The sequence below is a fragment of the Pseudoliparis swirei genome, chromosome 15, assembly GCF_029220125.1.
Source record: "Pseudoliparis swirei isolate HS2019 ecotype Mariana Trench chromosome 15, NWPU_hadal_v1, whole genome shotgun sequence".
Lineage (NCBI taxonomy): Eukaryota > Metazoa > Chordata > Actinopteri > Perciformes > Liparidae > Pseudoliparis > Pseudoliparis swirei.
The window spans coordinates 11,121,258-11,134,900 of NC_079402.1; the positions used below are offsets into that span (position 1 = coordinate 11,121,258).

Consider the following 13,643-nt stretch of genomic DNA (forward strand, 5'->3'; position numbering starts at 1 on the left):
GTGTGTGTGGATGCATAATATCTTACCTGCATATCTAATTTGGCTGATGCGCAGTGGCCGTTTCTCCCAGTTGGACATCTGCTCTGTCTTGTCGAGGGGCCTTCCCAGAACCTGTTGTACCATCAGACTGAGGCCTTTCTCTGGAGAGTTCTTTCCTACCAGCACCTCTTGAGGTCCATTTTGAGTCCTATTGACCTTTCGGCGCTGGAGCTGCAAAAGGCATTAAAGACAATAAAGTGGGAATTAAATGGTATAGTTCAGTCTTGAATAGTCTTCATCCAAAGGTCCTATGTGGTTGCAATTACAGCAACCCTATTTATTGAACATGATCTAGAATGTTTTAAAAATGGATGCAATACATTTTTTTACAATTTACAGTCCCTCCCATTTTATGTTCTGCCGCAATATCCTGTTTCTAACAGGCATTCCTCGTGATGTTCAAAAACATTTCTTGGATTCCTCACATCCTGCAACATGCAGGCTACTCCAGCAGATGGTGAAGCAACTTCATCAGTTACAGACCCATGTTGCCTTTTTCACATTCCTGTCCACCACAGAGACTCCGAGCGTATAACTACATATATCTCAGGCAGACTACAGGGCCACAGCTGCAGCATGTACCTGAGTTATGACCATGCAAATGAAACACAGACCCAAATGTTACAATGCTCAGGTCCTGCAACCCTTATTTGAATGGGGTACAGAGGACCAGAATTTGACATCGTGCCTTCGGTACACATTATTTTTATGCTACGGAGATAGAAATGCAAAGCCAATTTTAAGTTTCAAAAAACATTTGAACTAACTGACACCAATCTTACGAATCAAGACCAGAATTAAGTTAAACATTACACTCCTGCATATTACAGAAGCATGACGTTCTAAAAGCGTCTTATTTTATCATCACTAAAAGACCAACTTTAGGATTACATTTAGAAGTAATTTGTATGAAGTTATGTGAATGTTACCTTTTGGTGTACATTAAGAAGATCAAGCATCGCCTCAATCTTCAATGGCTCCAGGTGCCAGGTGGCTATGAGACATTTGAGATCCCCTGACATACCATAACCTGAGAGGAAAGAAAGGAGAAATGTTAGAGACAGAAGTATAAACTGAAACACTTGGATGTACTTGATTTAACCTTTGTCAAGTCTCTTTTTACCCAGTTTAAGGATGTTTCTTTCCGAGAACAAGGTCTGCATGAAAATAATTGTATCTGGGTATTGGCGGAACCCATTTGCACAAAGGTCTAATAAGAACACCTGGTCCAAAACGGCAAGCTGTATCAGGGCAACCTGCTGAGTTGAGATACAGCCAAACGTGGGCTGCCACTCCATGTCAACTCCTACAATACTCGCCTAAGAAAGGATAAAGACAGGGATTGTAAAAAATAAAGAAATGATTCACAATCATATTTTTGAAGCTGCTATCCACTGGATATATACCGGTATATTATCATTAATGGTTGAAAACAAAACCTTTTTTTAAATCAAGTATTTGGTTCTCTGTACCTTCAGCACAGTGTTACGACATCTCTGAAGAGCTTCCGGCGAGTCCACAAAATGAACCTTGTCTCTGGTGAGCGGTACCTGGTAGAAGTTCTGACAGTCAGACCGAGATGGTCTCCACTCCTCAGGTTTTGCTGAACCGCTGGGACCAATCTGTCTGAGCGGAGGCGTGTGTGCGTTTTTCGCGAGTGTGCACATGAAAAAGAGACAAAGAGTGGGGAGAAAAAAGAAAGAGAACGCAACATCAGCCAATGCAGAATGACAGTGGATCGATAACATTAGAGATACAGGGAAAAACAACGGAGTGACATGAAATGTAAAAGAAGATGTGGCACACAAAACTTGTGCATAAAAACTCTGAGGCTGTTGCATAATAGAATATGTTTATGCTTAATCTTAATCAACTCACTGTTGCTCAGGCGGTAGACTCTGCTGCATTTCCCATATGGACCAGGGAAGTCGATTTTTGGGGATGTTGTATCTCAGTGACCACTGACAGGCTTTATGAAGACCACAATACTTCATCAACATCTCCACCAACTGGATCTGCAGCTCAAAGTCATCTGCCACGACGTACTATAGATACATCATACGCATACAAAAAACACACATTCACTGAAAGAAGTCACATAGAACACACATTCTAAATATCTCTACACTTATATACGGTACAGTACACACCTACAGTACAACACATACCTGGACATGGTCACTCCAGTTCTCATCGGTCATGCCTTTCTGAAATAAAAATAGTACAAAACAAATAAATAATGAGTACACAATGGGTACCATTACTTAATTATATAACTGGGGAATCTGAATCCAATATTGTCTTTTCCACAATGTGACATAAATACACATTTACAAACAAGTCCTTGCTCAACATGTCAGACAGTGAGACTTCATTCATCAAATAGTTGTTGATGACAGCAAACTCTTGTTAAGTGACTGAAAAATGTATTTACTGATGAAGTTAGTTAAATAAATATTACATTTTATTTGTTCTGTCAACCATAGAAGTATGAAAACCTCTAATGCCTCCATTTGCTCATGTTTTTAGAAACAGTCAAATCACTCGTAGTTCAGCTGAAATCTGTTACAGCTTTTATTGGATAAAACTACAGAAATAATGATTTTTGATTAGTGATTAAAGTTGACTTATGTGTAATAAAACAGCAGCACGAGATCTGAGTAGAAAAACATAACATTGTGAATAAATATATATATTTTTTAAAAAGGTTGTCCATTCGTTTTCTTCCCTTTTGATATTTAATGAAACCGCATTAGACGTAATAACAACAAATAACTCTGCATTTCTCACTTTATCAATATTGAAATATCTTCCACAGCACTCCATATGAACCAGATATGCTCGTATTAACCCTGAGATTTATTTCTGAGAATGTTTTCTCACCTCACAATTTGTATTATCCAAGACATTCCTCCCAAGAACTAGTCTGACAGATCATGCACTGCTTTTAAAGTTCAGAGTACAATCTTAAAATCAAATCAAAGAAATATAGGTGTAGTGTAAAAACAACAACATTCATTTCCTAATTTTCTTTTAACTGTAGGAAGCAATCAAATGTAGAGATGGACACAATAAAGGACGGGTGTCCTTGTCATTATTTTTTACTCGTTAAAAATGCATATCCCTGACTAGAAGCTTGATGACCTGATATATAATATGATGCTTAAATGAAATAAGAAGCCTGCTTCATCACTTGCCTCCACAAACCTCTTGTACATGAGGAAACGTAAAGAGTCCAATCTCCTCTTGTGCAGAGCGTTGGGACACAGACCTGAGTCAAAGAGACAAGATCACAATCTTTTCTGCCCGAGGTGTACACCCACAATGTACACCCACGAATGAACCACTCCACACGCGCCCAGTCACACACCTTGGTCGATGTGGAATTTCTCCACGAGTCTGAAGACGTGTTTTGTGAGCATTTTGGGCTGGATCTGGCTCATGCCCCGTTTGGTTACAGAGAAGTGAGGGTACCGCCTGTGGAGTAGAGTACACACATGCAGACACAACCATATGAGTTCATACACTAATGCGTACACTACTATACTGTAGGTTCCCATAGGTTCCAACACATGATCCATACTTGTATATCGCTTCCTCATTGAAGTAGGGGTGGCACCACGAGTCTAGCAGTGTGACCAGTTGTTGTTCTAGATCATTGTGGCCTGTGACGAAGGACTCTGCCATGGGCAACTTATCTTGCAAGATTAGTGGTACACACATCTGCAGAAGAAGATTTAAGATGAAAAATTGTTAGAGATTTTAGCGTCTCCATTTTGAAAAGTTCAGACCTCACATGTCTTAAGTATGCCTATTTATTCACTAGTTGTGAATTAAGGCTGCACAGACATGTCTGCAGAAAATATTTGATCTCACCTCCTCCATATTGAGTTCTTTCTGCAACTTCAGCTTAATGCTGAGCACTGCTGCCTGTGAAAAACATAAAGTATAAATCAGTGCAGTAACGAATGTGTTCGTCTGAAATCGTTCTGGCATGTTTAATAATGTTAACATCAAAAGAGAGACTCACCTCTTTGTAGCAGTGGAGAGCCTGCAGCTTCATAATGTTCGATCGGAGAATGGCTGGATCCATGGAATCGAGTTCGTAGATGAGAATGAGATTCTCTACAAAGCTGGACTGGGTATCCGTCATTAAGCTCAGAGCTCGCTGCTGAAGTGCCTGGTGTTCTAAGAGCGAGCTCAGAGGCGCCTGAAAAAAACAAAAACAAAAAAACAATATCTCAAAAAACCGAGAGAATAGAAAGAAGAGCCTAACATAAAGCAATTTGTGTTGTTGACAGAATTCTGGAACAAAGTCCCTCACGAGACAACTTAGGAACTAATGGAGCTAATATTGCTGTTGTCTGAGGAAGTGGTTCCACGTGTGTGACCATGAAGGTGGATCATCGGGATGTCTGATAAAAATGCAAAATATACAGGATCACTTGAGTTGATCCATGTGCTCCAGGATTCTCTTTCTTCATGCAAGGCACCTCATTAAGATAGCTTCAATCACGTCACTCCATCAGTGCACTGGCTACTCAACATATTGCCATCATTGTTATGTATGAGAATTCACACCTGTGCAGGTGGCACAGGTGTGAAATCATTTGTTTGGTATGTGTACTAAACTGCTGAAGCCGGTTGGACTCGTCCTGTAGAAGGGCTGATGTGCCTGGAAATGCAGCTCTGACACGGATGGACCAGCAACTCTGCGGTTCATTTCTTTAGTTTAAAAAGCTTTGGTTGATAGTTTGTGTTTACCTGAGGATGTTCCTTCATCCATGTTTGGAATTCCATTAGGATGTGAAGGCCGAGGGTGAGGCTCCGACCCTTTTGTTTTCCTGGACAGCCCTCCAGGATTGTTAGCAAAGCCTCCAGAGGCTCAGACAGCTTTGAAAATCCCTGGATGGCTGCCAAATGTAGCTATGGGGGAGAAAGAGAAGGTAGTAGTGTGAATTAAAACCAAAATGTACGAGAAAAGAAAGGAAAATGTCTAAAATTTCACAGCCTAATCATCTTTTTAATCTTGTTTTAGGTGGATGCATTTTTTTAAAATCTGAACCCTGAGCATCATTCATATTTCAGCCACACGGTATTCATTGACAATTAAACAGAATGTCATTCAAGATGGTCTCTTTCATTTGTGTGCAAAACAACGTTGGTTTAGTTTGGAACTAAAACGTGCTTCTTCGCCATTATGTAAATATAAGGTCCGAAAATTGTGAATTTCTAAAAGAACATTTAAGTGATTATAGAGGGGAAAAACTGTCTCAGAGTGACCTATTCTTCAAGAACCAACTGTGCAGTAAGAATGTTTCTCTAAATGTGAATAGTACACAAGTCAAAGTTGTTGATAAAATGGAGTTAAATGACAGGTTAATTTTTAGAATAACCAAAACACAGGAGCCGGTGAAGACAAACGGCTAACTTCCCTCGCTGCGCCCAACAGACGCAGAGGCTTGTGAAGAATGCACTCTGGCATTAGAAACTTCCGACACAAGAAAATAATATCTGTGTGAGAATGGCTTGCGCTCCGTCTTAATTTTCAAAACAGATGTCATCCACTCAATATCCTCCTCACACAGATCTCAAGTTCATTCAGTGCAATGCAAATTCCTTCCTCCTACTGACAGACACTCTGGTTTCCTCATTAACGTGTGCACACGCACAAAAACGCACACAATTTAAACATGCAGGTATGCCAGATCCCTCCCACCCCCACACACACACACACACACACACACACACACACACACACACACACACACACACACACACACACACACACACACACACACACACACACACACACACACACACACACACACACACACACACACACACACACACACACACACACACACACACACACACACACACACACACACACAGAGAGAGAGAGACAGAGACAGACTCCATCTTTCTACCTTTGACAACACACGCACACTCAAAATTGCATGTGTGGAATCGGCATACGCTCTGAAAGTGACCCTCACCGTCTGCATATCTTTCCGGTTCCATAGCTCGAAGAGTTGGTCTCTCAGCATGGCAGGGTCAAGACCTGGGGGAATCACACCACACACACGCATAGATGAGGTGGGGTTTCACGCTGACCTTTGACCTCTATCAACCTGTCACGGAATCAAACCCATCAGCCTTGAAAGTATTTTTGAGGTTTGTTTTCTTCACCATATGAGGCTCTTGATGGATTTCTATTCCGGTATGTTGAGCCTTAAAATAAAGAGTTCTGATTTTTGAAGATCCAAATCCAAATCCTCTAGATCTCATTCTCACGGCATATGCAGAGGTACATGTTTGCCAACAATTTTAATCCATTTAATTAATAGACTAAAGCCTCCAATGACAAGACATTTGATTTTTTTTCCCCAGTTAACACGATTACCTTCCCTGGTCAAACGTTGTTCAACTCTTCCATTCAATGTTGCCTGGCTATATTGGCTATTACCTTGTAAATACAAGAAAACACAAAACTGATTTGTCCTTGCTCATAATTACTGCTCATGTTAATAAAAAGTCAACACAGCTAAATCTTAGCTTACAGGTAATGTGATACACTGAGTGTCATAATGTCCAAATATTATTTTTTTAACAGCCATAGCAGAGCAGCCATAACATTGGATTAACAGCTGAGGCTGATCGGATAGTAGAGGAACCAGGCATTAGCTCTGCATTCCAGTTGAATCTGCAGCCGAAAAACTCTAGAGAAGACTCTCTGGGCAAATCTTTGGGAAAGCCATGGTGAATAAAAGAGCCCAGAAACAAGAGGAGCATGCATCCACGTCGTGTGTCTATCTGCCTGTGCCTGTGTTCCACTTAGACTTCCCAAAAGCTCCAGCTCTTTCTGTCGCTCATGCTGTGCGGGCTTTACCCTACCTGCCCCCTCCCTCCCTCCCTTCCTCCCTCCCTCTTCCCAGGGCTAGTTTTCCTGTTCTCCTCTCCCTCCCTGCAGCAGCCTCTCTCGATTTTGTCTCGGATTTCCCCAGGAAAGGGCTATGTGGTGGTCATGGTGTAAAAAATACCACCTTCGTGATGCATAGCCTGGGAATGCAGACAAAAAGAGCTCTCCCTCTCTCTGTGTTGGCCTCTTTCTTTACTGCCTCTCTCCTGGCTTGATACTTTGGGTCTCTTTCATGTTGCCTCTTAAACATTAACTTTACCTTCCTGAGAATATATCTTCTACATTTGTCTTACAGCTGCACCCTCTCGACTTCAACTTGTTATTTCAGTGACTATGCGTCTCTTTGATTTGTCAATTCTATATTTCACTCCCATGCTCATTATGTATCACTTGTTTGGCCTCCTCCCTCGTTAGGCTGGCTGGTTTGTGTGTCTCAGTATAAACACACAGTGACATGATAAATAGCCTCCTATTAGCCTCATTGCAACATAATAACCTCCATCATCACCATATACAAATACACGGACGCACATACGGTACATGCACTTATTCACCTGCAGGAGGGTGATTGTATTTGCCAAAACCAGAATAACTTATAATGTCACTGGGTAAGGCACTTTAGATAAACTTTACTTGTTGCATGTTCTGGCCAATTAAGTGCACATCATGCATTCTACATTAGTGCCAGTCACTTTAAAAAAATATATATAAGTTTCTGATTTGTTTTAATGTATTTCCTCTCTTCCAGATAATACGTGCTTTTCCAAATAGTTTCCTCTTGATATAAAAACCTATTTCCAGTTCAAAGAAGTTACTTTTTTTTAAACCCATCTCAATGGCTGTAATATCTGCTTTTCTTTTTGTAAAATATGCTTAGCTTTTGCATGGCAATACAGCACAGACCTTTAAAATCAAACTACTCTTCAGTATCTCACCATGGGGCAACAACTTTGACAGCAACATGACAGAACGCTATGGAAAACAGCCAACAACATAGAAGACTGGATATGTAGCAAATGGGACATGCAAATACACTGCAATGGTCCTCTGAAAGGTCCTTTAATTTCAAGAATTTCAATAGCTACAGAGTTTCCTTTGCTTTTCTCCGCGGTTCTCCGATTATACACCCCACTCCAGTCCATTCATCCCACTGACGAACACGCGTACATGCACAGGGACTCACACTAACAGCAGAGCCCACTTCAGTCTCACTGTTTGTGTGAGGAGAGGTGAGGAGAGGAGGGGAATGGGGAGCATGCAGCTTCTTTAGAGTTTTGACTGGTGGGTGAATGACAGAGTTGGAGACTCCCCATTCATTGCAACATAATAACCTCCATCATCACCACATACAAATACACAGACACACATACAGTACATGCATTCATTCACCTTCGGGAGGGTGATTGTTTGTCTTTATTTTCTTTAGCACAAGATCAATTGAAATATCAGAAAACACTGTATTTAAGGTAATAAGACACTATCCTAAACTCCCAGCCTTACAAAACAAGACACATTTCACTTCAATTTCAGTAAAACGAGATAGAGATTAAATCCACAGGCAGATTGAAGTGCCTGTTGCCAGGCAGCTGCCAAAGTAAAGGAAACACAAAGATCAAGTGTCTAAATGGGGCATTTGGTGTCCCTACAGCCACCAGAACAGCTTCAGTGTGACTTGGCAGAGGTTGTGCATGTGGCTCAACTCCACTGGACGGATGCCACAACATTTTTCCGTACGTACTTCTCTCCTTTTGTATTTTGTAGTCGGAGCTGGAGAAAACCTTTCAACAGGTGCTAAGACAGAATCTTGAAAGTGAAGAGAGTACAAGCACTGGCAGCGTGTGATGCTTGTTAAAGCAGTGTTTGCATGTTAACTACCTCTCCAGAATTGACTAAAACTTCTCCAAATGCGGACTGGCACATACCTACAGACTCTACGGGGAAATAATGAGTGATGATATCATTGGATACCTCAAGAGCTCCCTGTGTAGATGTAGTTACTGAGATGAGTCAAAGTTAGTAACTACACAGTGGTAACACATTTGTACTTTAGAAAACAGTTTGTTAGTATAGAACTTGAAATGTAATCTATCAAAATACCTGGCATGTGTTTCATAGTTAAGTAAATGTTACATTTGAAATTAAAACATAAATAATCCAAAGTGATAACAGTCACTCAGCACAACAACCGGCTGATTAAAACTTTATCAAACCCGTCTGACATAAAAATGTGTATATCTCCGGACATTTTTTTATCCAGATTGTTTGGATAAAATGTGTGTGAATACACTTGCCTTTTTACCAGTGTATAACCGATATATTACGCTTGGAGTTTGTACACAAATCCGTTTCACTCTTCATTTAACTCCCATTTAAAACTGTGATACATACCCACTGCCTCTGGAGTCGTACGGCTCATTTCTGCCCACAGGATGGTGTGCTGCTGTCACTCTGTTGAGGAAGGCACACAAAACAACACTGCTATGAATAAGACCATTACATTTGGTCAAACATATTGAAAGGAATATATTGAAAGGAAAGAAAATATGTATTTATGTACCATAAATGTATTAAGGTAAAGCAACGGCTCTGAGCCGGTCGGCTAGGATACAATACACTACTACACATAACTTTGCCCATAGTAAAATTTGGGTGACAGCAACTTTGCTAAATCTTGAATCAAGTCACTGTTCAAAAGAAATAACCCAAAATCAAGGAAAACTGTACAGCATCTAATGATTATGAACTGGTTTTGCTGATTATACCACGCACATACACACACACACACATACAGCAGACTGAGAAAGGGCAAGATACCAGCTGACTGTCAGGCTGAGGATGTTTTTGCAGGCCTGACGTGTGGTTGTATCTCTGAATGCCTACAGGCTCAATTAACCCTTTGAAACCCAAGAATTTATTGACGGATGTAGAATTTCTCCCCCTTTTTGAACCATCTGTAAAGCCTCTCTGATCAATTAAATAATTAGGTTTTTTCTTCTTCTTCATTCTTTGGAGGATTTTGTGAAAACGTGGCAACAGCCGTCTGAAGACTGAAAAATATCACCACTGAAATGTTAACAAATGCAACAGATTATTGGGAATTGATAATTAAATGTTGAAATATGTATATTTTAAAAAGATACAGCACATTAAAAAACCAATTAATTTGACAACACAGAACATGAGAACATTCAGAAGTAGCTGTTACTCAAACCAGCCTGACTGGCACCAACACAATATACTTATCTATGACTAAGAATTTTAGGAATGTAATGTAATCGAAAAACTAACTTGGACAATTTTTTAAATGAGTCGAATAGAGAGAGCCTAGTCAGTCAAATACATCCATGTGTCTTACAGTATCACTTCTTTACCGGCCTAACGATTAATGTGGCTTTAATATGCACTATTGTGGGCATATTAAAGGGTAGAAGCACCTTCTCTCAGGGGATGCAGGAAGAGAAGAACCAGATTGTGTGTCGTGTAAATGATCTTCTATCCCCACCTAGTGGTAACACAACACATATTACTTCCTGAGTGTTTGATTTCATGCTCCGTGTTAGCAAACATGAGCTCGCCTGACACAAACAAATCACGGCAGCCGAGTAGCGACACATGTTACGCGGGCTGACCTCGGGCCTGCTCGGCTGTTTCTTTTTGCCAGCGCAGAGACAATGGCGCTGGGCGAGTTTGGCCAGGAACGTTATTCTGGTTAGCTCGTGACTGACTAGCTCGAGCCTCAGTTGCTCTCCAACAGACAGTCGACTTTATTTGTCATTGTGTTGACAAGCGAATTCATGTTGAATTACGCAAATGAAACGTTATCGATACAAATGGACTCACCATGTGCTACTTTCCCCCAGTTTACCAGCTATCGTCAGGTAGACTGCAGTGTCGTTACCTTAACGCTAGCTACATCTGTTGAGTTTTGTTGGGGACAGTGGGGCGATCTCAGCGTGTTTTTTTTTGCCCTGCTTAAGGGCGCACAGGAGGATCTCGCTCTCACATTAAACACAAACTATATTTTATTCTTAAGGATTTACAGACAATGACTCCTGAATCGTGTCATACTCGAGCAGATAACATTGATGACAACACTTTCAGAAACGTGTTCGATGGAGTTTATCGGGAGCCGTGAACACGATGTAGGTACAGCTACCTGTAATACCTCACTGAGGGGAAACAAAGTCCAACGATAGTCTGTTTTCATTGGATGCTGTCACGCAGGCTAGAAGTGCACTCCTGCCGACGTCTGACGAACACTCAGCACACTAGTTGTCTTTCCTATTTAACATTTTTATATCTTATTCATGCTCGCGACTGAAGTTTAACCACATTCTACGAAGCGATACATTCATCCAAAAATTAATTCAAAAATAAAAATGATACCTCCTCTGTTCTATACAACATGTACTTTTGAAACAGTCTTGATCTGAAAACAACAATACAATCCTGCATAAATGTTACAGTATTAAAACAGACATGTCGCTGTTATTCCCTGTTGAGTTAAAGATGGAATACCATGTATTCCACAAACAGCGAGAGACTGTTCATATTTTATGAAACAAACTCAAATGTCTCCTTCAATATATAAGTTTTACTAAACACAAACAAACATAAATAGGAAGGAAATATATCCGAATAGGGGAGTAAATATAAATATGTATATACATATATATATAGCCCTGATAATACATGTTGATAAGATAGATAATAATAATGAGGTGTAAATATATAATAATGTAGCCCTGTCTACAATAGGATTTGAGTTTTCTAATTTGTTTCGCTGTTTAGCCTCACTGTCAGGTAGGGGGCGTGGCCTAAACGGAGGGCGTGGCCTAAACGGAGCGTATTGTTGTGAAGTAGGTGACAGCAACAGCTGTTGAGCAGCTGCGTGAAAGTAGGACAACGAAGGGCTGACGAATAGTTACGCCTGTATGGATCTACACTACCGTTGCAGGCCTCTATGATCTTCAGCCACGACTCAGGCCTGCAACGGGGGTGTTGTTAGTGTGTGTGCTTGGGTGTGTGCGTGAGTGGATGTGTTATATTTATTATATTGGTTATATTTGTTATATTATTGAGGTTCATTAGAAAGGAGAGCGAGTGATATACATTTTGTGGGTTTTCGTTGTATGGGGATTGGTATCTCATTTTGTTTTGTGAATAAATATTCCGCTGCGTGCAATATATGGAAATGCCACACACGTCGTAACATCTAGCGCCCCGGTGTGAATGACTTCCGCATCCAGCGCCACGAGAGCAGCAGCAGCCAATTAGATCCAACAGCGGAGCAGCTCCGCGCTGATTGGCTCTCACAACGCAGCGTTCTGGTTCTGTGCTGTGACGTCGCTAGTGACATCACGGAGCACTGAACCAGTGTCTGTAAATAGAGCAGACTCGAGCACTGTTCTGAGGTCTACTTGAGGATCTGGGAGAGTCCTGGCGACCAGAATATGGTAACCACAGTGGTGGGCCGTCAGGGCCAGCAAGGCCTTCTCTGCTGGCCTAAACATCATCAGAATATATATTTTTTTCTAAATATATTTCCCCACAAATATGTATTCAATTATTTGCCAGAGTAAGAGTTATTCTCTTAATTTCATAGCGTTCCTCTTGGTTGCGCTGCTGCCAGAGCCAGGTTGAGATTTGGAGGGCTGGTCTTTATGTTAGATCTTTTATCCAATCATATTCAGCCATCGTGTGTTGCCAGGGGGCTAACATCTGCCCTTAGGCCTTCAGAATCAACATTGAAGGCGCTGGTAGCTTCAAGTGAATGGGAATGACGATGTTGTGTCAACCAATCAGCTTTAGAGTTGGCTCCTCTAGGCCTTCTCGAAGGCCCCGGAAGCGGCACAGGAGCCAGCTAGCAGGCGGAGTGCTGCAGGTCTTTTGATTGGATTACCAATATTGAGAGGCGGGTCCTATGGGCAGGTAGATGCAAAACCTCAGAACTAGGAAACTGAATTTGATAAAGGAATTAATTCGCGGACTACAAAGCTGTTTTTTCAACCCACAATGGCGGAAGGAGGAGAAGATGTCGATTTGGTCGAGCATATACTTGAAATCTGCTTTGGCTGCGACAATGCCCTGTTTAGTGAACAAACGAGTGCAAGTGACTTTTTTCTTCTTTTCTCCGTCCCGATGCGCGCATTCTGCAGCGGGCGAGACGGAGAGCCGAGAGAAATGACATGCTGTTGTGTAGATACGATCAACATCAGACGGCTGTTTAGTTTAATAAATGAACAAAGACGTGCTATAGAGAAAATGACGGGGGCGGGCCAAATTTTTTTTATGTCATGCGATCTACCAATACTACGCCGTGATCGACGTATTGAGCCCTGGTCTAGAGCCATGGCATCATAATGATAGTAATAAGAGGTGGATTAATTCGGGTGGGACTGTGTAGGACCTCACTGAAGGCCCAGGCCCCAGGCCCACGGCCCGCCACTGATATATATACATATATATATGTATGTATATGTGTATATATATATATACATATACATATATATATATATACATATACATATATATATACACACATATACATACATACATACATAATACATATATATATACACAGGCACGTGCACAGATAGAGCCCATAGTGGTGCTCAAGCACCAGCCCCTTTGCCCTGGATGAGTAAAGTGCCCTTTTTGCTGGAGAAACATTTTTTTTATT

The 13,643-nt window shown here is 41.1% G+C and overlaps 1 protein-coding gene across 1 annotated transcript in view; it reads right to left on the reverse strand.

The window, feature by feature from the left end:
- Positions 1-10,892, reverse strand: part of exd3 (exonuclease 3'-5' domain containing 3) — a 36,965-nt gene extending 26,073 nt beyond the window's left edge. The window contains exons 1-15 of the mRNA XM_056433132.1: positions 10,802-10,892; positions 9,350-9,409; positions 6,039-6,103; positions 4,804-4,965; positions 4,070-4,249; positions 3,916-3,969; positions 3,623-3,762; positions 3,410-3,516; positions 3,237-3,310; positions 2,208-2,246; positions 1,918-2,084; positions 1,512-1,665; positions 1,163-1,358; positions 969-1,069; positions 27-210 (exon numbers count right to left, since the gene is read on the reverse strand). Coding sequence (XP_056289107.1) covers positions 27-210; positions 969-1,069; positions 1,163-1,358; positions 1,512-1,665; positions 1,918-2,084; positions 2,208-2,246; positions 3,237-3,310; positions 3,410-3,516; positions 3,623-3,762; positions 3,916-3,969; positions 4,070-4,249; positions 4,804-4,965; positions 6,039-6,103; positions 9,350-9,377 — 1,651 coding nt within the window. The 5' untranslated portion in view covers positions 9,378-9,409; positions 10,802-10,892. The remainder of the gene's footprint in view (positions 1-26; positions 211-968; positions 1,070-1,162; positions 1,359-1,511; positions 1,666-1,917; positions 2,085-2,207; positions 2,247-3,236; positions 3,311-3,409; positions 3,517-3,622; positions 3,763-3,915; positions 3,970-4,069; positions 4,250-4,803; positions 4,966-6,038; positions 6,104-9,349; positions 9,410-10,801) is intronic.
- Positions 10,893-13,643: the final 2,751 nt, after the last annotated feature.